Source organism: Argopecten irradians, chromosome 1 (genome assembly GCF_041381155.1).
Source record: "Argopecten irradians isolate NY chromosome 1, Ai_NY, whole genome shotgun sequence".
NCBI lineage: Eukaryota > Metazoa > Mollusca > Bivalvia > Pectinida > Pectinidae > Argopecten > Argopecten irradians.
The window spans coordinates 71,025,730-71,051,035 of NC_091134.1; the positions used below are offsets into that span (position 1 = coordinate 71,025,730).

General features: G+C 35.8%; 2 protein-coding genes across 4 annotated transcripts; one reads left to right on the forward strand and one right to left on the reverse strand.

The window, feature by feature from the left end:
- Positions 1-3,016: 3,016 nt before the first annotated feature.
- LOC138307342 (zinc finger protein 271-like) lies at positions 3,017-6,061 on the reverse strand. 2 transcript variants are annotated; one of them, XM_069248043.1, is made up of 2 exons: positions 5,917-6,061; positions 3,017-4,425 (listed from the first exon to the last, which is right to left on the reverse strand). In XM_069248043.1, exon 2 carries the CDS (start codon positions 4,345-4,347, stop codon positions 3,079-3,081), a length of 1,269 nt encoding a protein of 422 aa, XP_069104144.1. In that variant the 5' UTR covers positions 4,348-4,425; positions 5,917-6,061; the 3' UTR covers positions 3,017-3,078. The 2 variants fall into 2 exon arrangements, with proteins under 2 accessions (XP_069104144.1, XP_069104150.1); XM_069248049.1 differs by having other exon boundaries at positions 5,913-6,000.
- A 163-nt stretch (positions 6,062-6,224) lies between these two features.
- LOC138307331 (zinc finger protein ZFP2-like) lies at positions 6,225-15,509 on the forward strand. Of its 2 annotated transcripts, none has more exons than XM_069248023.1 (2): positions 6,225-6,312; positions 11,811-15,509. In XM_069248023.1, exon 2 carries the CDS (start codon positions 12,289-12,291, stop codon positions 13,858-13,860), a length of 1,572 nt encoding a protein of 523 aa, XP_069104124.1. In that variant the 5' UTR covers positions 6,225-6,312; positions 11,811-12,288; the 3' UTR covers positions 13,861-15,509. The 2 variants fall into 2 exon arrangements, with proteins under 2 accessions (XP_069104124.1, XP_069104132.1); XM_069248031.1 differs by lacking the exon at positions 6,225-6,312 and adding an exon at positions 11,327-11,560.
- Positions 15,510-25,306: the final 9,797 nt, after the last annotated feature.

The following is a 25,306-nucleotide window of genomic DNA, read 5'->3' on the forward strand; positions in this document are numbered from 1 at the left end:
CCGGAGAGGATCAATAATTCCGGAACTTCTTCGTCGTTGTATTTCCACGACGCCGTCAATTTTGATTCACATGTAATTCACAATTTTAATGTCTGTACAACAGTATTCTCCTTACATTTATTTACATTTTCATTTTAAACAAGAGGCCCAGAGGGCCTGTATCGCTCACGTGGTTCTTTTTTTACTGATTATTACCAAAACTCTTACAATCAGAAATAACAAAATTGACCCGGCTATTTGTTTAATTTTGAATCCCAACCATATAATGATGCTATCAATATCATATGACTACGAGTGTTAGCCAATGCAAAGTGTCAGAAAAGAAGTTGTTAATATGAATAGTAAATTACATTATCTTTGTCTCTGGTTCAAGGGGAATTAACAAATATTTTAACAAGCTAATCCTTTGAGTGTATTTCTTCTAGTCCTAGTATGCGTAGACTATATTAAGATAAATTTAAAGAAATCTCAGATTTATAAATGATCACAAATCATTTTCATAGACCTACATATATACCTAAAGGCTAGCAGAAAGATATATTATGTATATGTTTCTGAGGCTTGTAACCCCACCATGATCCAAAATTAGCAAATGTTTCGAAAAAAAAAAACTTCTAAGGAGCATGTTCTCTTATATAAGCTTATAACAAAGAGCTGTAATACGAAATAATATAAATTGATAATTGATTTTTATATTGTCTATGTTAAACACTTGTTATTTTAGAAATGAAAACGAGTCAATGTGACCAGAAACTTCCATATCAAATGTTAATTATCAATTCTGACATTCTAGACTTTGCTTTCTAACTTACAGCAAATAATGCCAGACAGATCTTACTACAAAAGAGCAGGTATGACAGGTATAAGAGGTTGTTATACACGAGAAGACCAAATACCGGTATGTATTATCATGATAGGACAATATCTTTTACAAAACGGTCCTTTTTAGGTCATCTGACCCGAATGGTCAGGATGACCTATAGCCATCATGCTTCGTTCGTCATTGTCCGCAATGCGCCATCAATAAACTTTTTCATTCAAACAACTTAATTCTTCTCAATAACCAAAACGCCCACGGTACTCATATTGGGCCTGTAGCATTTTGGGACAAAGGGCTACCACGTTAGTTGAAATGAATGACCTTGACCTTCATTCAAGGTCACGTGGGTCAAATAGGCTAAAACCTTTAAACGATTTCATGTGAATAAATAAGGTGCACAGATCTAGAGACCTGATAAATGCTGGGATGAAGGGCTACCAATTTTGCTCAAATGAATGATCTTGATCTTCATTCAATGTAACAGGGGTCAAATAGGCTAACATCTGTAAATGACTGTTTGTGACAGTGAATAAGTAAGAGGCATATAGAGACCTGATATTGAGTCTAGCATGCTGGAAGAAGCGCTACCAAGTTTGCTGAAATGAATTACCTTGACCTATTCAAGGTCACATGGGTCAAAAAGGCTAACACCTTTGAACAACCTCTTGTGAATAAGTAAGAGAGGCCTAGAGACTTGATATTTAGCCTGTAGCATGCAGTGATGAAGGGCTAACAAGTTTGTTCAAATGAATGACCTGGACCTTCATTCAAGGTCACACGAGCAAAAAGGCTAAAATCTTGTTAGTACGAAGTCTGGAGACCTAATATTGAGGCTGTAGCATACTACAGGTGATGAAGGACTACCAAATTCATTCATATAAATGACCTTGGCCTTCATCCAAGGTAAGAGGGATCAAATAGGCTACAATCTTTAAAAACTTACTGGACTTTCTGTGTTCTTCTTCTCTACTGTATGTTGTATACAATGAAGTGTCGACAGAAATGAACTGTGCAAGGACTTATGTCAGATTAGTGGTTAAAGCTCCATATCAACCAAGAGACAGTTTATGGTCAATATCTGGTTGTCGTGAATATGTGCATAGTTAAAATATTATGAAAAGACAAGTAATTAATGTATGTGCTTCAAATTATTAATTAATTATTAGTACATGTGAGACATTGTGCCTAGTTATTTTATTATGTTTCTTTTTTCAAAGAACTTTTAAAAGTATGCAAACTACTACCATTATGTGTATGTCACATTGGAAGTAACAAGTAGATTTATAAAGTTATCCACTAAGGGACAATAGAAGCTGCAGTGGGTCATGATAATCAAGAGGCATCACCACAAGCTATTACTTTGATGCAAAGTTCAGCCATATGTATGTATGTAACAATGTTAATTCCTCCGTATATTATTCGGAGCACTCGCCTATATGACAGTACAACGAAGTCAGATACACTCCACAAGGGATTACTGGGTTTAGTGTCTAAGGCATCCAACAACCAACTCTACCAACATTTTATTTTTTGGGCCTCTTGTTTAGCATTCTAATAGAAGTCATTAGCACAATTTGTATCAAATGCATTTGGTTTCTCTGGCTCACACAAGCAGCTCAAGAGACCCAGTGGGCCTGCACCACTTACACGACAGATATTACAATGACTATATATAGCAAAGTCCCCATTCATTTTTTCTGCAGACAAACGTTTTCAAAGAATTTGCTTTATTTTTCACTGTTAGAGTGTCTTTTTGGCAAGTTGGGGACACATAATTCTAGAGTAAACCAACCTTTAGGTTTTTATTGAGTCAAGGATAGCACTTTAAAAATATCACCTTAATTTCACCTATTAGGCTACATGCATCCCTCCTGTCCTATTTTTACAAAACATTTTCCCCAAAATATATTTGACAAAAATTAGATCCATGGGGACCTTTGTGACTAGTAACGATTTAATGAGTCCTGCCTCTCGAGCTCTGCTCCTGCCCCAAAGGGCCTGAGCAGAGCCAATAATTGCAAGAACTCTTTCTCTTCACTAAAGATATTTCTGGCTAAATTCAGTTAAATCACATTCAAAACATTTTGAATAGTAGAATCATTTACAGGAAATGTTGTTGGACAATGGATGAAAGCTGTATGTCAAATGGCATGAACTAGTTTGCCCTTCGGTCCACTGGGTGAGTAAAAAAAACACTTTTTCTACAGACTCAGGTTCTTTTATTTTACAACTCTTCTCTGTGAATTGTTACATTAATTTTATAACTCCTCTCTATGAATTGTTACATGTTTTGACAGAGCATTGCTGTGGATAAATTCTTCTTCACAAATGTCACATTTAAATGGCTTCTCTCCTATATGGATTTTTATATGTCTTGCCAAATCTGATCTCCGAGAATATTCTTTGTCACACATGTCACACTTAAATGGTTTCTCCCCTGTATGTATCCGGATGTGATTCAACAGGATGCTTTTCTGAGAGAAGTCTAGACCACAGAAGTCACACTTATAAGGCTTCAGTCCTGAATGAATTCTGGAATGTTGTGTTAGGTTACATCTTTGAGAAAACTCCTTACCACAAATCTCACACATAAATGGCTTGGCTCCTGTATGTATTGTAGAATGTTGCAAAAGGTTAGACCTGTGAAAAAAATCTTTACCACAAATTTCACAAGAAAACGGCTTTGTTCCTGTATGTGTTTTGATGTGGTGTGACAAATTACTGCTATAAGAAAACTCCTTACCACAGATATCACATTTAAATGGTTTCTCTCCTGTATGCTTTTTCTTATGTTGTGACAGGATATTGCTATGTGCATACTCGTTACCACAGATATCACATTTAAATGGCTTCTCTCCAGTATGCATTCTGATATGTCGCCTCAAGTCTGTATTTCGTGTGAACTCCTTCTGGCAGGTATCACATTTGAATACCATCTTTCCTGTGTGTTTAATTGCATGTTTAGCAAGTTCTGTTTCCTGCGAGAACTCCACCCCACAGATGTCACACTTGTATGTTTGTGTGTGTATTCTTACATGAGCTAATAAGCTAAAACTCTGAGAGAATTCCTTAGCACAGAATTCACACTTGTACGGCTTCTCTCCAGTATGTGTTCTGAAGTGTCGTTTCAGATCACTCTTTCGAGTAAACTCCCTACCACAAGTCTCACATTGTGGTCTTCCCTCTGTATGCATTCTCATATGTTTCATCAGAGATGAATTCCAAGAAAACTGTTGACCACAGATATCACATTGGTGAGGAGTCTCCCCCGTGTGTACCCTTACATGCTGTGAGAGGTTAGCATTCTGGCTAAACTCTCTACCACATACGCCACACTTAAATGGTTTCACCTCTGTGCTTGACTCAGCAGGTTCTGCCATATTGTCAGAAAAAAAAGTTCTCAGGCCCTCTGTATTTGACACTGTAGGTTGTTCTACTGTGTCAGTGGGACAAAATGTCTCACAACATTCATCAGAAGTATGAAGGTTTTCCAGGCCCTCTGTATTTGTCCAAACAGGTTCCACCATATCTCCAGTCTTTAAAAGTATGAAGAATGTTTAGTCTCTTGAATCAGTAGGCTTTATGATCAATCGTGTCAGTGTAAACTGAAACACAAGATATTTTTTATATTAGTTTAGCTACATGAATCATTTGATACATAAAGGATAGAGTTTTGCATATAATATAAAATCTTTACTTATGCATTTAAGATCTATTTTATATATTCTGTCTTAAAAATTTATAAGTGAGAAGGATTTGTTACTCTCTCGAGCTCTTTAACTACTAAACACCATGCAAGACGCCTATGAACCAGGAATAAAAACCATATTTCCCAACAAATACTTGTCAAGAAAACATCAATGTAAAGCTTAATAAATTTCACAATGTCTAGTCCTTGTTTTAAGGACTGAAGATTTAGAAGAAATGTCTTAAATTTTTATTTAAAAAATATGACAGCTCATGAAATGACGGCCCGCTTCAAAAAGTAAGATGATAAGCCTGGCACCCGCAAACTACATCAAAGGTTGCGCCGGCAGATATCAAACAAAAATCAGGCAAATGCGCTTGCGACGTAATCGTCCAAACCCCCGAGTGACAAATCCATCTCACTTATAAATCTTTGGGTATCACTCTGCATACGAAATGAACGTCTGTCGGTATATCCTAGAACGAATATACGTACCCGGCCTACTATACCTTTCAGCTGGGTACGAATTGGTCCCTATGTGTCGTAGTGGACCACTGCCTCAGAAAATCACTCAGGCACAGTTTTCTATACTTTTTTGTAGGTTTCCGATTATTTTATGCATATACATGCATTCAAATATTATTTTTGTCCAAAACAAACATGACTACAATTCTTTATATCTACCATACCGCTCACCAATCTGATTAAAATCATATCTTCGATTACGCTCTGATACTCTACGGGTAGAGTATCAGAGCGTAATCGAAGATATGATTTTAATCAGATTGGCCGCTCACAAGACGTCAAATTCACCATTTGTGGACTTGCCATATAAATTCCCTTCAGAAAGACCATCATAAGTATTGTGTAAAAAAAAAATGCCTCGATGAGATTTTGACATTTTATGTGGTTCAGCGTTATTGCCGAGTAGGTAAGCGATATCAAACAAGTACGATATAATGCAAACAGACGTTTTATAATGATTTGCATAATCATTACTTTGCTCCATTAGCAGTAATAGGCACCAATTGTAGCTCTAAAGACGACATCATTTTCTGTCTAAAAGTCTTTTGAGCTACAATATTGCAGCTAGGTCTATCCGTGACCGGCAACTTTATAATAAGGCAGACAATTTTTGCCATGTAACTGGTCCTTTGACCGGCATTCTTTTAGGTCCAGAAAGACGATATACAAAACGAAAATGGCAGTAGAATTGTAAAAAGGTGGAGGTCAAACTGTACAAAACAAATTTTCGTAATATCACTGATGCTAACTTCTGACAAGTCCTGCATTGTTAGATCTACGTTATAATTTATTCAGACGAATAATTTGATGTGTGTTTATCGGATCTTGTCGATTTAAAGATACCTCCGTTTTAGGGGACAGGCTATAATATATAGCTACCTACGGGTATGGTCCGGTGTTGATAATGAGGAGTCGTATGGGTCGTAGTGGAGCTTTTTGACAGATTTGACCGGAAAATAAACACGAAATTGTAATTATTTTCACAACCACAAATACGTCCTATGGATTCCGGAAGGAGTGAACGACGGTAATTATAATCTTAATCAGACATGAAATTAAAATATAACCACATATAATATCAAAATCAAAATTTCATTTCTACGGAATTCACGAATTCACACATACAAGATGCTAGGTAGTTCTTTAATTTCGTTTAAGAGAACATTTCTTATCCGGAAATTGCTGTTCCGATTCATAACTATGTTTAGTATGAATATCGTTATTTCCTGTCAACAACAAAAAAAAGACAGTTTTCGACTATGCTTTGTCGACGAATATGGTAAGCTTTGACATACATATATCTACTCTGTATGTCAACTAAATTAAGAAATAGCAATATATTCATGATTGTCGTTGTGAGGCAGCAATGTGCTGTCCGAATCATAGACGTCTCGGCACGTGGAGACCTCGGCACTTGGTCACCTCGGCACTTTGATATTCGGCACTTGGTAATCTCGGCACTTTTATTTTCGGCATTTGGAATGTTCGGCACTTTTTGAAGAGAATTCGGCACTCAAGTCTTTTGTTTAATAAAGTCTATCGCTGTATGAGAAATATTGACTTTCCTTCCTATAATTTTCTACGAATTTATGAAACTTTGTTTGTGTCAGATGCACAGCAGTGACGATCGATTAAAGTTGTTAAAAAGTTGTTATATGAAGGGTGTGGCAAGCTTGTACATAAAAGTACAATACACCAGATTAAAACAAATAGGCCTATAGGTCACATTTCAATAATAAGAGACATTTTATTTAAATACATGAATTATTAAGAAAGGTTGGGTATAGATTTTGGAATGCACATGTATATGAAAATTTGAAAAAAAATATCAATAATCTGTTTAAAATATATTATTTAATTAAATATATTCTATTGCATTATCAAATATTTACTTTAAAACATTATATGATGAAACAGACTGTGGATCAGGGATGGTTGGCCCTCCATGTTTAAAGTGATGATCAGGATTAAAAAAGATATATACAGTATATAGTGTAAGAGTTCCAATAATTACTTTCAAGCAACTTTAATTATAAGATGTCAAAATGCATGAAATATAATAAAATATTAGGAAATTTGATTTTACAATTAAAAGCAAATGTAAAGAATTGATTTCAACCGTGTTAAAGGCCCAATTTACGTCATTTTTCAGGTTTTATTATTTTTTTTTTTTTGTAATTACAAACATTTAACAGTAAAATACCACGCTCTCTCTTCTGATAATCATGCTTATTACTAGAGTCAGAGATTTAAATCTATGCTAGAGTATAATTTTCCAGTGCCATATGCCGCATTTAATCGGTGTTCCAACAAGTGTTACTTTTAGTAATTTGGTCAATTCAACATCGTAATATATTACCGGTAATTCACATGTACAGTTACCTAATAGTCTATTTATATTTGAAAATACTGGATACAACATATTGAAGATATAGACGGTTGTACAACCTTATTTAAATATGATTTTCTTTCCCTGTAACAAATTTCATCATAAACTAAAAATTGGAAATTTGTAACCCAAATGCAAATTCCATTTAGGTTATTCAACAACGATTTGTTCCGGCAGAACTGATCAGGACATGAACGTGCATCGGACAGTGACATATCTGAGCTTTAATTTCCAATTTCGCACGCAAGGTTTTACAGCAATTTAATTAAAGTTCGATGTTCATTATTTACTCCGTTCATACGGAGTATACATCAAATTAAGTAGATGGTATTCATTTCTGATTGCAAAATATAACTAAATATTTCTTTATAGCAACATATTGCATATCATATGCTTCCGTCAGTAAAAGATTTATTACATAAAATTGTATGTGTCTGTGTCAAATACACTGCGCTTTAATCTTGTTGTTGGTATAAACGTGATAAACTTAAAGCGATACGATGATCAATATGCTGCAAAAATTCCAGTTATGAATATTAGAGAAATTAAGAAATTGAAGCATTTTGTATTCTCTTACGGGATCGCGATTTAGACAATATTTTTAGCTCACCTGGTCCAAAGGACCGAGGTGAGCTTATGGGATACCGCAGCGTCCGGCGTCCGCGTCCGGCGTCCGGCGTCCGGCGTCCGTCAACAATCGACTTCTTCTCCATAACCGCTGGTCAGATTTCAATAAAATTTGACTGGTAGCATCCTTATGGGCTACTAACTGAAAATTGTACAAATGATGGGGCTGACCCCCCGGGGGCCTGAGGGGCGGGGCCAAAAGGGGTCAATTTGGCTATTTCCATATAAACGACTTCTTCTCTGAAACCAAGCATGGGATAGCACCCATAATGCAATGGTAGCATCCTTATAGGGTGGGGATTCAAAATTGTACAAATGATGGGGCTGACCCCCCGGGGGCCTGAGGGGCGGGGTCAAATGGGGTCAATTTGGCTATTTCCAATTTAACGACTTCTTCTCTGAAACTAAGCATGAGATAGCACTCATAATGCAATTGTAGTATCGTTATAGGGTGGGGATTCAAAATTGTACAAATGATGGGGCTGACTCCCGGGGGGGCTGGGGGCGGGGTCAAAAGGGCTCAATTTGGCTATTTCCATATAAACGACTTCTTCTCTGAAACCAAGCATGGGATAGCACCATAATGCAATGATATCATCCTTATAGGGTGGAGATTCAAAATTGTACAAATAATGGGGCTGACCCCCCGGGGGCCTGAAAGGCGAGGTCAAAAGGGGCCAATTTGGCTATTTCCATATAAACCACTTTTTCTCTGAAACTAAGTATGGTATAGCACCCATAATGCAATGGTAGCATCCTTATAGGGTGGGGATTCAAAATTGTGCAAATGATAGGGCTGACCCCACGGGGGCCTGAGGGGCGGGGTCAAAAGGGGTCAATTTGGCTATTTCCATATAAATGACTTCTTTTCTGCAACTAAGCATGGTATAGCACCCATGATGCAATGGTAGCATCCTTGTAGGCTGGGGATTCCAAATTGAGCAAATGATAGGGCTGACCCCCAGGGGCCTGAGGGGCGGGGTCAAAAATGGTCAATTTCCATATAAATGACTTTTTCTCTGCAACTTAACATGGGATTGCGCTCATAATGCAAAGGTTACATCCTTAAAGGGTTTGGATTCAAAATTTTGCAAATGATGGGGATGACCCCCCCAGGAGCCTGAATGGTGGGGTCAAAAGGGGTCAATTTAGCTATTTCCATATAAACAACTTCTTCTCTGCAACTAAGAATGGAAGAGCACTTATAATGCAATGGTAGCATCCTTATAGGGTTGGGATTTGAAATTGTACAAATGATAGGGCTGACCCCCAGGGCCTTAAACGGCAATAGATGCGAGGTCAAAAAGGTCAATTAGGCTACTATTTTCATATAAATTACTTTGTCTCTGAACCTATGTATTGGATAGCATATTTGTATGGTATCAATAGCATCATTGTGTGGTGTTGTGATTCAAAATTAAACTTTGGGAGTCAAGTTTGCTTATTTTTCTAATTGTCAGATTCTTGTGATAATTACTAACAAAAAACCAGGTGAGCGATACAGGCCCTCTGGGCCTCTTGTTTAAGTTACTACACGTTTCAAAAGTCTGTCGACAGCATAATACATTCCATGCATCTTTTACCATTAAACACTGACAGCTAGTTTAAAAAGATTTAATTTGCCGCAATTATTGTATGATAAGAGAGATAACTGACGATCTTTATATAAATATGAAATAATTATCGTACGAGAAAGCGAATTGATAACATGCATTTTGGTTGCTAAATGTATATTTTTATAGACCTATATAAATATCGTAAATTGACACACTCGGGAGTTTTCTAAACAGAAGTACATTCTGAACGTAGTGAATTATGAACAGAGAAAACTTAACTACATTATTATTGTACCAGTCCGCGGTACGTATGTGTTTATGAAACAACGTCGCCTAGAATTTTAGAGAAAATAAGAATTATTCAATATTCTTGTACATGTATTTACATATATTTGTGTAACTCAAAATAAACAAGTGCCACAAATTTTAATCAATCTTAATTTTTACCATTTATGGTCGTATTCTGTCAACATGTATACAGAAGCGGATATGAGCCGTTTTTTTTAGTCATTAATTTTCTGTTACGTCTGTTTTTAATTCAAATAAAAATGGAGGAATAGTAAATTTCAGTGTAATACTAACATCTTGTGTTTGTGTGTGACTTCAGCAGATATTTCATACGTAAAGCATCTAATATAATACAAAAATCAATGAAATAAGTTACATTTTCTCCGTAATGTCAACATATATATGAGATTTTTTTTGTGTCCACGTTCGCCATGCAACATAAACCAAATATTACAAATATTTTAAAAATCAATATGAAATGTGTATATTTGCTTAACATATCGTTTGTTTTGATCCTAAATTGTACAAAATAAAAAGTTCCGTTGTTCCTTTGAAGATGCATTTGTGTTTATGTTACTTTTGTCCCTATTTATTGTCTCTAAAGCATTTTTTCTTTTGACTGAAAATACAGATTATCAAGAGATGTAACGGAAGACATAAAAAATCTGAAAACATTGATCAACCGTTTCCTTTGCATATATTTTCGAAATAGAAATTCTGAAAATAATCTGTGAACATGTTTACTTCGGTGGCATACTGAACTAAGAGATCCAATGAAAATTTGGTGTCTAGTTACGTCTGTATTAATTTTGTTGATAAATCCTAGTTAATTTCCCGAGTTTTAGTGAATGCCCATGTGTGAAGAAAAGAAAATATGGTTATTGAAATATAAGCATATGTAAATTTGTTGTTTGTTGTGATTTGGAAAAGTAAATTACTCTAAAAGTTTTGAACGTGTCCGGTTACATCATGTTCTAGCGAAACTAAAAATACATTTTTAATGAAAATGGAAAACTAAACTATCTTTTCCTTCTCACGAAACTTTACTTTATGTAATTTTTGAGGGTAGTAAGATGTAACACATTATTGAAAGACTCAAAAAATCGGCTCATATACATAACAAGGGGTATTTTATATATCAAGGACTTAAAAGTGAGACTTTATATACTAATGATGTATATTGTTGACAAAATGTCAAACTCAGTTATCGTTATTATCATTGTACCGACAAGTGCCGAGATATCTGAAAAAGTGCCGTGGTGACCTCGGAAAAGTGCCGAAGTGACTCCAACCCCAAGTGCCGAGATGTCCTGATACCGTGCTGTCCGTGTCATTCCGGATGGTTAGACAATGCTCGAATCCTTGCAGGCCTCTGACGTTAATCCCCCTCAAGACTCTTTATACCCGGACGTTTGATAGATGTCTCTATCAAACGTCCGAATATAAAAGAGTCTTGAGGAGGAATCTCAATAGGGATTACTCTGACGTGACTAATCAAATAATCCGATAATATTATACGTCGATATTGAGAAACTTCTGAAGTTAGACACGACGTAATGTTCAAAAGTGTCTCGTTGTGCTATACTTTTGTAACACTGTAGCACTGACGTGACATCCAGAGTTCGATCCATGGAAGCGATGAAATGAAACAGAATTTAAAGAAAATGGTGAACACGCTTGGTGATTTACTCATATTTTAGATATACAACGTAATAGTTTTATAGATAAATTCTTCTAATTCAGGATAAAAACTATAAAAAAAAATCTTAGAAATGTATCCATCTGTTTTCTTAAAAACTGTTTAAGATATATGGATGTGTTACTCTTGGGGCATACAAGCTATATATATTGCAAAATAACAAAAAATACTAAAAATCTAATTCATTGTAAATTTATAGTCTCATCTTTTTGTTTCAGGTTTTCAAAGGATTTATGGAAGCAAACATCAGCAGTTCTCGATCAGGATTTCAGATGAAGATATTGATATATTGGAGTAGTCCTTGTCAACCATATAATAGTATTAATTGACTTAAAGTAAATCTTCTGAGAAGTGTCGTATAGGGTCTCTGTGGTTCGAAACTGAATTTGTAGTTCAAAATAATGCTCATATGTGTGCAGACTTTTATTGTGGAAGTCTTAGTTTCTATCACTATTGAAAGAAAGACGAAAACAGGACACTGAATAAATTAGTCCAAATTTAAAGAGTTAGCTGTTACTCTCAATAAAAATTTAATCTCAAATTTAGACATTTCTACAAACAATAGTTTTTCAATTGTGGAAAACCCTACAAGTGAGGCCAGACCACATACCAAGTCTTTACACAGGTGAGAATAACCCTATATGTTGAGAAAATTCCACTGAGGAAAGTCTTCCACACAAGGAAAGTCCTAAAATTATGGAAAGTTGTAAGGACAAAGACATTCCAACAGGCAAAGAGAGGTGTTCAAAGGTAGAAACGTTTACAGCTATGGAAAAAACTGTTATAAACAGATTTTCTATAGATGAGGAACATTGTACAAGGTTAGAATGTTCTCCAGGTTTGGAAAGTCCTACTAGAGGCAAGGAAAGTCCTCCAGAAGAACATTCTGCAGGCAGGGAAAGTCATACAGACATGAAAATAATAAAGCATCACTATTCCAATAATGGAGAATTTCCTCTGACATTAAAAATGTTCATGCATATGCCATCAGATTCTAATATCAAAGAAAGACAATTCAATTGTAATACTTGTGGAAAAGGATTTATCAGGAATGCTGACCTGTCTAGACATAATAGAATACACACAGGAGAGAAACCATTTACATGTGATATCTGTGGTAAAAAGTTTTCACAGAATGCAAATATGTTACAACATAGGAGGACACACACAGGCGAAAAACCTTTCATATGTGACATTTGTGGGAAAGGGTTTTCTCAAAAAGGGGATCGGTCAAGACATTTCAGAATACATACAAGAAAAAATAGGAATAGCATCTATGAATATGGATTTTCTCAGAATCGTAAACTGACAAACCTTTTTAGCTTGCCTTCAGAAGAAGAGAATTTGCAGACAGGAGAAGAATGTCCGACTGGTAGTGATAGTCCTACAGGAGGGGAGAGTCCTATTTGTAGGGGAAGACCTGTAGGTGAAGAAAATCCTACAGGACAGAAAAGTCCCACAGGCCAAGAAAGTCCTACAGACATAGAACTAATAAGAAGACATTATGGATGTGATGATAATAATGATTTTCCTATGACTTTGAAAATGTTCATGCAAATGAGATTGTATACAAGAAACAGACAATTTAAGTGCAATATTTGTGGTAAAGAATTTATCCGAAATGCTGATTTAGCCCGACACAATCGATCGCACACCGGAGAGAAACCATTCATTTGTGAGATTTGTGGTAAAAAATTTTCTCAGAATGCAAACCTCTCACAACATATGAGAACACATACAGGAGAAAAACCTTTCAAATGTGACATTTGTGGTAAAGGGTTTTCTCAAAAAGGGGATCGGTCAAGACATTTAAAAATACATACAAGAAAGTATCAGTTTATGTGCAGTATCTGCGGTAAGGGATTTTCTCAGACTGATAAACTTGAGAAACACTTCAAAATGCATACAGAAGAGAAACAGTTCAAATGTGATGTCTGTGAGGGTGAGTTTATGCGGAATGCTGACCTGCTGAAGCATAACAGGATACATACAGGTGAGAAACCATTCAAGTGTGATGAATGTGGCAGGGGGTTCTCCCAGAGCAGTAACCTACGCAGTCATGTGAGAACACATTCACAAGAGAAACCATTTAAATGTGAAATTTGTTGGAAGGAGTTTTCACGAAATATCAGCCTATCAGAACATGTCCGAATACATACAGGAGAAAAACCATTCAAGTGTGACTTCTGTGGTAAGGAGTTTGCCCGAAGTTCCTACCTGTTAGGACATACCAAAAGACATTCAGAATCACAACACATTACCTTTTAATAACATCATCATTTGAAATAAAATCAGGTGTGCATTTCTTGGTTAAGAGGGTTACCACTATATGATGTCACATTATGTCTTTAAAGACCTTTTTACATGCAAGATTTTCACATCAGTCTCAGATATGCTCATCTGTTGTAAAAGTTAAATTTGAAAACTTGGATTTCTGAGATAAATCATCCAATAAAACTGATGATCAAATATCTTTTGTAATCTTCGTAGTACAGGAACTGTATAGATTAAATATTTCTTTGATTGTTTGCCAAAATCTATCCTGTTTCCTTCTGATAATTTCACTGATGAAATGATGAAGAAATCATTTCAATGATACATTTTAAAAGCAAAATATTTGTTAAACAATTGTTTAAGATTAAAGTTCAAGATCTCTTTGCTCCAAAGATTAAATTAAAAAAAAAGTTAATGTTTATAATATTTTGTTATATGTGGATTTAACGTTGGTTAAAGGAAAATTAAAACTAATTTTACAGGTTAATGTGTTTTGTTTATGTAAACTTGAGGGAAATAACAAACTCTCTAGTTTTGGTTCCTTCTGATCTTTATTTGTTCCTGATCTTTTTAGATTGCTGTTGGATAGTCTGTTGGTACAGAATATTATGATGAATCATGTATTGTCTTTCTATATTTTTATAAGTTATTTCGCTTTATATTTAATTCATTACACTGTATTTAATTCATTACACCCCGGAGAGTAGTTTAAACTAAAAGGCCCACTACATTTCGGAAACAAAATAAAAAGTTTTCTTAAAAGCATTAATACAAGATAATACATATGGATGACATAAGATGAGATTACAACACCAAACACATTCAAAATTTCCTCGGTAATATATGATAACTGTGGATGTTCATTTCGCTGTTTTGCTGTCTGGCGCAGTGATAGTCAACAACCAAGCGGTATTTAAGACGACGACAGGAAACATAAGACGACCCGCGTTATGAAAATAAACATTTTATTTATTTTCATTATTTTTTTAGAAGATTATGATGAGTGTAGTATTGACGGCAAGTTAATAGCTTTTGCGACTCTACAAAATTATTGATCTCGTTTTACATTCCCATTTTAAAAATTAAAGGCTGTTTCGGAAAGGTAATATGCCTTTAAGCTTAACAGGTTTTCCTCATAACACAATCCATTACTATTATACTGATCAGAATTGTATCACGATCTAAAACGATCTAATATGATTCTGCATAGAAAATAATGATGTACAAATATATATAATGTACCTAGAGAACTGTGTGTATATTTTGCAGCTTTATTGACTATTATCAACAATTATATGAAAATTTTCACAATCTTCAAGACGGAATAGACAGAAGGTATAAACATTATTTTCTTTTTTAATATGTACATGTTTACATGGTACAGAGCTGAACAGATGTTTTTGTCTTCTCCCTATATTTCATTTACAGATTCCAATATCTATTAATTGAATTAGAATTTATTTACTTTATAACCTGTATATACTAACTTCAACCACGTTATCAAATATATGTACTTATGATTTAAATAGTCTTTACAGCTTTTACTTGTTGAATATTTGCTTGAAAGTTTTATGGTTATGGTTATGTTTTATTAAAACCTCAAAGCAATATATAATGTTAAAATAAATTAAGTTTGAATTCCATTGCTGGTTTGTATTATGTTGTCTACAAGTTATGAAGTGAATCGTACAAATGTATTACGCCTGCTTTATTCTAGTAAAGGTGACCTTGCCCACTGACCTTTTGTCAAGAAAAACACATTATTGTAATTCCAAGCATACGCTTTTAGTTTAAAGAATTTTACTTTTTGAGATTTATTTATCGATGAAAATTTATTTTCGCGTGCGATCAAATTTTGCGAGCGATGAGATATCGCGAATTTATCGCCACGAAAATCTTCTGATCATATATTGCGTAGATTGAAATGACTCAAACCGCGAAATTCATTAGACACGAACACAGGAACCTCGCACGAATGTCTAGCCAACAGTATTTATTTATAAATATACATGATCGTGTTCGTTTTGTGTGTCTTGATAAAGGGCCAGATCGCCTCGAAAATATTATAATACTAATATATATATATATATATATATGATGTTGGTTAGTAATTCGTGCCAGGTCCATGTGGACACGAAAGCTCGAGATTATGAGGTCTTTTGCCCCCCTCCCTCCTCCCCATTATCGCCGACTATAATGTTCTAAAAATGCACGTTTGCATGAAAAAAAGTCCTGCACATTTTTCGTGCTTCATTTTAGAAATTTTACGCTGCGCGGCGCATTTCCTAAAACGTGCAAGCACGCAATGTTCAAACATTTAATAATTAAACTTCAATATACACATGAACTAGACTATTAATGTCCATCAAGGGATTCTACTATTTCAAAAAATGTATCACAAAAGATTAATTTCTTTATATGTCTTAGTGAGACAATTAAAGATGCTCCACCGCCGACAGAGCATAAATGACATTCATCATTTGAACAATAATTGGTGTTTAATCATGTGTATATCTGTCTAATTAACACAAAAAATAATATAAGATAATTGATATTGCCTTTGGTGCATACGCAATCAGTACTTCATTCCATATAGGATATAGTGCCACGGATTTTTTTCGGGATGTAATTTTTTTTTTTTATATTTTCAATTTGAAGTAAAATTAGAAGCTCAAACTTTTCAATGTTGGTAATGGTGTAAAGTAAGTAACTTTTGTAACTGAAGAAAAATACTGCTCCTGTTTTTGAAAGTGAAAAAATATCATTTGTCAACGGTGGAGCATCTTTAATTCATTATTATTTTGAGTTGCACAACACTGGAACAATGGATTGAAGCCAGTATGTTAAGAACGTTTTAAAATCATCAAAATGCATCGTAAAACTCATCTCAGCCATATTCTAAATCGTGATATTTTTCTCTTCGAGAAAGATCCCCGGACACACAAATACCAAAATCTCGCGCCTGCAGTGCTCGCAAATTCATCAAAATGCATCGTTATCTCAGCCATTGTACATCGATATCACATGAAAAGGGCGATATCCTCTCTGTATGACATCTAGACCGAATCATCCTAAAATTAACATAACTTGACAGTATTCTTTGAACACTCTGATTGAGACGGTCATATTAGTTACCATTATTGTATTGTAATTGTACTCAATGAATAAACTATTCTTTAAACTAGAAAAAAAGTAAAAGTGGCTCGTTTTAAGACACATGATTCTATATGACTTCCAATGATAATGGATATATGTATGCATGGCGGAGTCTCTAGAGTCCCGGATGTGTGTTAAAGTATGGAGAAGGGCATTGGAACAGGGTGTACAATTCGGCGTCCATCATCTATGGAGAAGGGCATTGAGTATCAGGGTGTACAATTCCGTCCATCATCTATGGTTCCGCCCATCATCTATGGAGAAGGGCATTGTATCAGCGTGTACAATTCGGCGTCCATCATCTATGGAGAAGGGCATTGTAACAGGGTGTACAATTCCGTCCATCATCTATGGTTCCGTCCATCATCTATGGAGAAGGGCATTGTATCAGGGTATACAATTCCGTCCATCATCTGATACGGTAGCAAACTTTCCAACGGTAGTAATCGTTTTTGTGAAGATTTACTGGAAATGTGATTTTTAGCCGCTATTTATATCTAGGTGGGTTAAAAGAAGCAGCTAATAAGTTTTTTTGCCTATATTGGGCAAGAATAAAAACCTAATATAGGTAGGTTAAGCGGATTAGGTTAGACGTTTGAGTCGGGAAGCCTAATACCACCCTATACGTGTATAGTATATAGAGTATGCTTTTTATTGATATTTGATCTAGATCTCTAAAACATCTTATGAATGGCCTATGGGCACTCTGGTGGGTCCATAATTATATACATAAAAAAACTGTAAACCTTAGTAATTCTCAGATCCCTGTGATCGTTGCCACGTCTATGAATATCGTTTTGAAAAGATAAATTGCGTTGGTCCAGTATGATACAAAGACATCTCAAGTGAAGAGGTTCGATGGTCTGTAATTCATGTGGTGGAATGAGGACAACAGATTAGTTAATTGGCTCAAATGAACGACTTTGCCAGCCATTCACGTTCACATACTTAAACAATTTCTGAATATCCATGAGGTCCATTACAGATTTACGACTTTACATTGGTTCTGGAGGGAGTGTACAGAGAACAATCAATGTGTTTGTTCGTGCTTAATAAGGATAACAAAAGTTGTCAGAATGTATATACAGTATGCTATCACATCCTATCTTAATGATCGTCTATTAATAAGATGTTATTCAAACCAGCATCGAAATGTCTTCTTCTCGACCAAAGAAAGGACATTGCTGAATTGGTATACATGAAGTCTGATGCTCTCCCTTCAACGAGGGCATCGGCTGAATATCCTTAATTGATTTGTGAAGTTGAGAGCACTAGGACCTGATACGATTTTTTTAACCAACAGTATACAGATTTCAGATTCCAGATTTCAGATTTCTTTATTACGCTCTGACATACTATACGTGTGTAACAAGAGGTCAAATCAGTGTATTACATTTTGACACGACGGAACACAATCAACATAGCATTAGTATAATACAATCAACACCAATACCGTCAGAACAAAGGGGACAAATTCTTTCAATGCGTGGTATATTAGCCCATCATGGGCAAATGTAAATTAGAAGTACGAAATTTAACAATATTTTTTTCTATCTTTTTCATTCAATTTTAATTGATAATTCTCCATTTGAAAATCGTTTTTAAAAAGTGTATACATTTTCAGGTCATCTGACCCGAAGGGTCAGGATGACCTATTATCATCATGCACCGTCCGTCGTCGTGCGCCGTGCGCCGTGCGTAAACTTTTCATTCAAACGACTTCTTCTCAATAACCGAAAGGCCCAGGGCACTGATATTTGGCCTGTAGCATGCTGGGATAAGGGGCTACCAAGTTTGTTCAAGTGAATGACCTTGACCTTCATTCAAGGTCACAGGGGTCAAAAAGGCTAAAATCTTCAAACGACTTCTTCTCAAGAACTAGACGGCCCAGGGTACTGATATTGGGCCAGTAGCATGCTGGGATGAAGGGCTACCAAGTTTGTGCAAATGAATGACATTGACATTCATTCAAGGTCATAGGGGTCAAATAGGCTAAAATACTTTAAACAACTTCTTGTGAATATCTAAGAGGCCTAGAGACCTTATATTGGGCCATTGACATGCTAATATGAAGGGCTATCAAGTTTGTTAAAATGAATGACCTTGATCTTCATTCAAGGTCACAGGGGTCAAAAAGGCTAAAATATTTAAACGACTTCTTCTCAAGAACCAGAAGGCCCAGGGTACTGATATCGGGCCTGTAGCATGCTGGGATGAAGGGCTACCAAGTTTATTCAAATGAATGATCTTGACCTTCATTCAAGGTCACAGGGGTCAAATAGGCTAAAATCCTTTAAACAACTTCTTGTGAATAACTAAGAGGCCTAGAGACCTGATATTTGGCCTCTGACATACTGGAATGACGGGCTATCAAGTTTGTTCAAATGAATGACCTTGATCTTCATTCAAGGACAAAGGGGTCAAAAAGGCTAAAATATTTAAACGACTTCTTAAGAATCAGAAGGTCCAGAGTACTGATATTGGGCATGTAGCATGCTGAGATGAATGGCTATCAAGATTGTTCAAATGAATGATCTTGACCTTCATTCAACGTCACATGGGTCAAATAGGCTTAAATCTTTAAACAACTTCTTCTCAATAACCGAAAGGTCTAGGATGCTCATATTGGGTCTGCAGCTTGCTTGATGAAGGGCTACCAAGGTTGTTCAAATTAATTACCTTGACTGTCATTCAAGGTCACAGGGGTCAAATAGGTTAAAATCCTTAAACGAATTCTTGAGAATAACTAGGAGGCCTAGAGACCTGATATTGGGCCCGTGACATGCTAGGATGAAGGGCTACCATATCTGTTTTTTTAAAATGACCTTGATCTTCATTCAAAGTCACAGGGGTCAAAATGGCTAAAATCTTTAAATGACTATGTTGTATTGTGCCAATAGTCAGATGACCGTTAAGGCCCATGGGCCTCTTGTTCCTTTTGATGACAAATTCATATCACCAAACCACCTTTGAATAAATTGATCCTGAAGTATATTTTGTTCAATGTACAAGATTCCTGTATATTCCATACAAAATTTAAGCCTGTCTCACAAAAAATATTTCACACAAAATCGATCCATTTAAAACTTATGTTTCCATTTACATGCAACAGGTACGTTAGTTTATATATTTTGCTTGACAATTTATCAGTGGAAATTAAATTATACCAAAACATGACCATTCTACATTTCACTTCAATACTCAACGGATATCTACCCAATTCACCATAGACTATAAAGTTTGGTGTACTACGTCTCAGACCTAAGATACGTTTACGGAATTGCAAGTTAATTTTTTCAATAAAAGTAATATTGGCAAAACCCCATACTTCAACAGAATATAAAAGGATGGGTTGTACCAGAGTGTCAAAAATCTTCAGTTGTAAATCAACTGGCAGAGAAATATTTCTATTTTTTTTTTGTAAACAGCAAATAAAGCTTTTTTCGCCTGTCAGTGGCGTAGCGCCCGTGCATGCTTGCATGCAAAAATATTCTGACTTACATTTTTATACAGTCAGAAAAAAACACAACATTTGAATACACGTAAACGCTGCAGAATATTAATTACGTATAAATACATAAGATATGTCCAACTATATGCCTAACATAACTTTGTGCACATTAGAAAGACTTGAAGATTGGCAATTCTGGAAATATTAGCCTATATATTTCCGGTTACCACGTGCATTTAGTTGTTAAATTCGATTGTTTGAATCTTGTCGAAGACAATATTAGACTTCTTCACAAAAATCCCTCAAGCAAATGTGGCTTTTGAATCGGGAAACACTTACGAATACCAAAATAAACAACATCGCATGAAAAGTTGGAAATATTCTAAAAGCATATAACTATATTAAAATGATATCAAATCAACTAAAATAGCAATTGCAACATGTTCTTGGCCAAAGTGAATTTTTCAATTTTAGTTCACTTCCCGCCCCGTTAAAACGCGTGTTAATCCATGATTTTCGGTGTCTACTCACGAAATAGTTGACTTTTATTTTTGTCGAATATGAACAGATTGTTGATTTAGAAAATATTTTGTTGTTGTTGTAATTGTTAGAATTAGAACAGAATAGGTAGAAAATAGGTCATAAATACTATGTTTAATTTTTTTATTGAGGTGGTCGTGGACTGGTCCCTTCTTACGCAATTTACGCCATTTTGACAGTGGTCTTTGACTGGCTGTCATAAACAAACCAACACGTAAACTTAATTTCAATTTTGTTTAAAATATTCGCCATAAGTTTTTCATCAGTTGAAATAACACAAAATTCTCCCATTGCTTACTATTTTGATTTTTACAGACAAAAATCCGTGTTTTTTGTTCGAGCACTTGTCAGGGGAGTCTAGTATAGTACGATTATATGTATATAAAGAAAATAGTTCTGCATGGTTATCAACTAAATATCGTGACCTCCATTTAACCATTGGATTAAAATGGTTACTACAATGTAACAAGTTCCCGTCAGCTTCTGGATGGCTTCGCCCCCATACCCCCTACCGGGGCTTCGCCCCTGGGCCCTGAGCAAGGGGCTATCGCCCCCTGCACCCCCAGGCATGCAGGCCTATCCATACCTAGCTACGCCGCTGCCTGTTCCGCTAATTTACTTTTTGCTTTAGCAAATGTACCATTATAGTTAAATAAAATGCCTAAATATGTTACAAAAGATTCCAATATTTCTGATTCTTCGTTTCAAAATAAAAATGATACTATGATATACAGTGTATATATGTATAATGTTGGTTAAAAATAATTTCGTGCCAGGTCCATGTGGATGAGAGATAAGCTGTATTTTGGCGAGTATCAAGAAAGACAAAAGTGGCGAGCCACTCCACTTTTGTCTTTCTGTTCCGAGTCAAATCACGTCTTAAATTTAAGACACTGACCATGTATTCTTTTTATCCTGCAACACAATAAGAAAGCATAGACCTAGTATGATTTTCGTATTTACTGAGCAGTGTTACTGTCATTAAAGGGACAATTCACTCGGACTAATTTCTTACATAACCAAGAAGCAAACTATGGCCTAAATGTATTGTTCTATATTTCCTATGAAACACATAACACAAAATATTGACAAATTCCACGTCATTGTTTATTATTTTAATTGATACTGTTGTAATTACAAATCGTTGATCAATACGATTCAGCAGGTACAATATATATATACGCTGTACCCATACCCGAGCCTAAGTCACGCATCTTAAACAAATTTGCTACATAAATACCGAGGAGGTGAAAAAAAAAAAAATTTTAGGCAAGACAATTCACCTAAAAAGGTAAACACACTACTGTCAGAGCGATTTGAGCAGTTCTAGACAAAAGTTGCTTTACTCTACGAGCAAGGGACAGGGTTCGGCATACAAGAAGTTCGACCATAATGTGTAATGGCGGACAGCGAGCGAGTTTGATCATTCAATTCATACGCATTTCACCACCGTAGGCTTTTCTGGCATATCACAGTAAAACCGACTGATCTAATTTCCATTAACTTTGGCTGAACTTTGGCTGAAAACTGCATCAAAAGGAAGCCTGTCTTGGCTTGTAAAGATGCCTCTTGAATGTCATGGCTCGTAGTAGATATGGTTGTCCCTTAGTGGATAACTTCTCTACTTATAGATACTTCTTCCGGTGTGACGTATATATACATTAGCATCCTAATTTGTTAACCTAATATTGATAGTTCTTCTCATATTTTTTTTTTTTTTTTTTTTTTTTTTTTTTGGGGGGGGGGGATAAAATATTTAGACACTATGCCTCACTTGTAGCTAAAATATATTGGTACCTTAGATGCACTTATATAAGAAAAAAAGTAAACGAAAAAAATATTTACATAATTTCGATAAGTGGATATTTAACCGTTAATTGTCTCTTGGTCAATATTTAGCACATATGATCCTGTACATAATGGAATGATGGTTAGAATTAATTGGGATGGTCCTTCCAATAATTGATTAGACGGATATTGAGTCTTTCCAATGATTGTTTAGGGGATATTGAACCGTTAAATGTCTCTTGGTCCATATTAACCACATTTTGATCCTTTACATATTAAAATGATGGTGTGAATTTATTGGGATGGTCTTTCCAATGATTGTTTAGGCGGCTTTTGAAACTATTGGTCGTTGGGGCCGATACAACTGATTCTGGTAGTGAGTTCCATTGTATGATGACTCTGTTACTGAACACATTTTTGCTGGTATTAAGTCTAACTTGTCTCTTGTATAGTTTTTTTAGTATCCTCTGGTAGATCCATATCGTGCGAAGGAAAACATTCTTTGATGGTCTACAATATCTATATTGTTGATGATTTTGAACACCTCCATCATGTCTAATCTAATCCTCCTGTACTCTAGAGTTGGCAGGCCGAGACTTTTTAGTCGTTCACTATACGGCAAGTCTTGCAATGAGTTCACTCGTTTGGTTGCCCTTCTTTGGACGTTTTCTATGGCAACTTTGTCCTTTACAAACTGTGGTGACCAAACTGTAGAGGCATACTCAAGATGAGGCCGGACTAACGTCTTGTAAAGGGTTAAGAACATTTGCGTGTCCATAAATGTGAAAGTTCTGAAGATTATGCCAAGTACTTTGTTTCCTTTTGATACTACACTGCAGACATGGTAACTAAAGTTCAATTTCATATCAAAATTAACTCCTAAGTCTTTTTCTTGATCTACTTTTTCGATTTCTGACGTTGTTCCAGACTGTGTTAAACTGTAGGAGGAATGTCTTGTAGTACGTCCTATCTCCATATGTTTACATTTTGTATTGTTGAGCGTCATCAGCCACTGTTCAGTCCAAGCTGTGATTTTATTGATGCTGTTTTGGAGAGCTTGTTGGTCCTCAGGACTTGATATGGAAGAGTAAAGTTTTGTATCGTCAGCAAACAGTTTCACCACACAATCTACTACGTCTGGCATGTCGTTCACAAAAATAAGGAAGAGAACTGGTCCTAGGACACTGCCCTGCGGGACTCCACTTGTTACGGGTAGTAGGTTTGATTCGCTTCCGTTGATGACTACACGTTGTGTCATGTTGGTAAGAAAGTTTTTAAACCATTTCAGAACTAGTCCTCTAATGCCATAGTGGTAAAGTTTCTTGAGTAGAAGGCGGTGTGACACTTTATCGAAGGCCTTACAGAAGTCGAGATAAATAACATCAGTATTGCCTCCCTTGTCCATGATCTCCGTCCAGTCTTCTACAGCCTCCAGAAGTTGGGTCGTACACGAGTGACCGGATCTGAAACCGTGTTGGTGCTTCGAGAACAGTTGTTCACGGTCCATGTGTTCAATGATACAGTTTCGAACAATACGTTGTAGGACTTTACAAGGGACTGATGTAAGGCTTATTGGCCTATAATTGCCTGGTGACTTTTTAGATCCCTTTTTAAAAATCGGACACACGTTTGCTGTTTTCCACGAGTCAGGTAATTTACTTTGTTGAATTGACTTGTTGAACACTATTGACAAGGGTTTTGCGATTGCATCAGCTGTTTCAAAAATAAGTTTCGGATGGATTCCATCAGGTCCTGGCGCTTTCATTGGGTCTAGTTTCTTTATTGCTTTGACTACCATTTCAGATGTGACAGAGATTGAATCAAGAACATATTGGAAATTTATTTCTTGGAGTTCAGGTAGTTCAGCATTGGCGTCTTCCACGAATACACTTGCAAAGTACTCATTGAAGGTGTCAGCAGTTTCCTGGTCAGTCTTGGTCAGTTCCCCATTAGATTTCTCCAGTGAATTTATAACAGTGGAAGTTTTTATTTTGGATCTTACGTACTTCCAGAAGAGTTTTGGGTTTGTTTTTATTCTACTGGCTAGGTCTTTCTCATAGTTGTATTTAGAGCGTCTTATAACTGATGTTGTCGTGTTTCTCGCTTCCTTGTATTTATTGAAGTTTGTTGCTGTTTTACAGTATTGGTATTTTTTCCAAAGTCTACTTTTTTTGCGAATTGCATCACGAGAAGTCTTGTCGATGTAGTGCTTCCTGTAGGATTTTGCCCGGGATGCCCTGCTCACTGGTACATGTAATTTAATACTGTTATTAATAAGGACAACAAGATAATCCCAAGCCTCAACTACTCCTGGAATATTTTCGAGGTCGACTAGATTTACTTCAGTTAAGTGCGCTGAAATATCTTTATAATCACCTTTATGGAAATTGAGCTTGTTATCTGAGCGGTTGTTTGGTGTTTGTTGGCAATATACAATGGTCTTGAATGTTAACACTAGGTGGTCGCTTTTGCCTAAGCTTTGATTATAGGTCAAGTCTTCTATCA

Excerpts from the sequence above, each read along its gene's own strand:
- LOC138307342 (XM_069248043.1), bottom strand. The coding sequence starts at position 4,347 with ATGGTGGAACCTGTTTGGACAAATACAGAGGGCCTGGAAAACCTTCAT.
- LOC138307331 (XM_069248023.1), top strand. The coding sequence starts at position 12,289 with ATGGAAAGTTGTAAGGACAAAGACATTCCAACAGGCAAAGAGAGGTGT.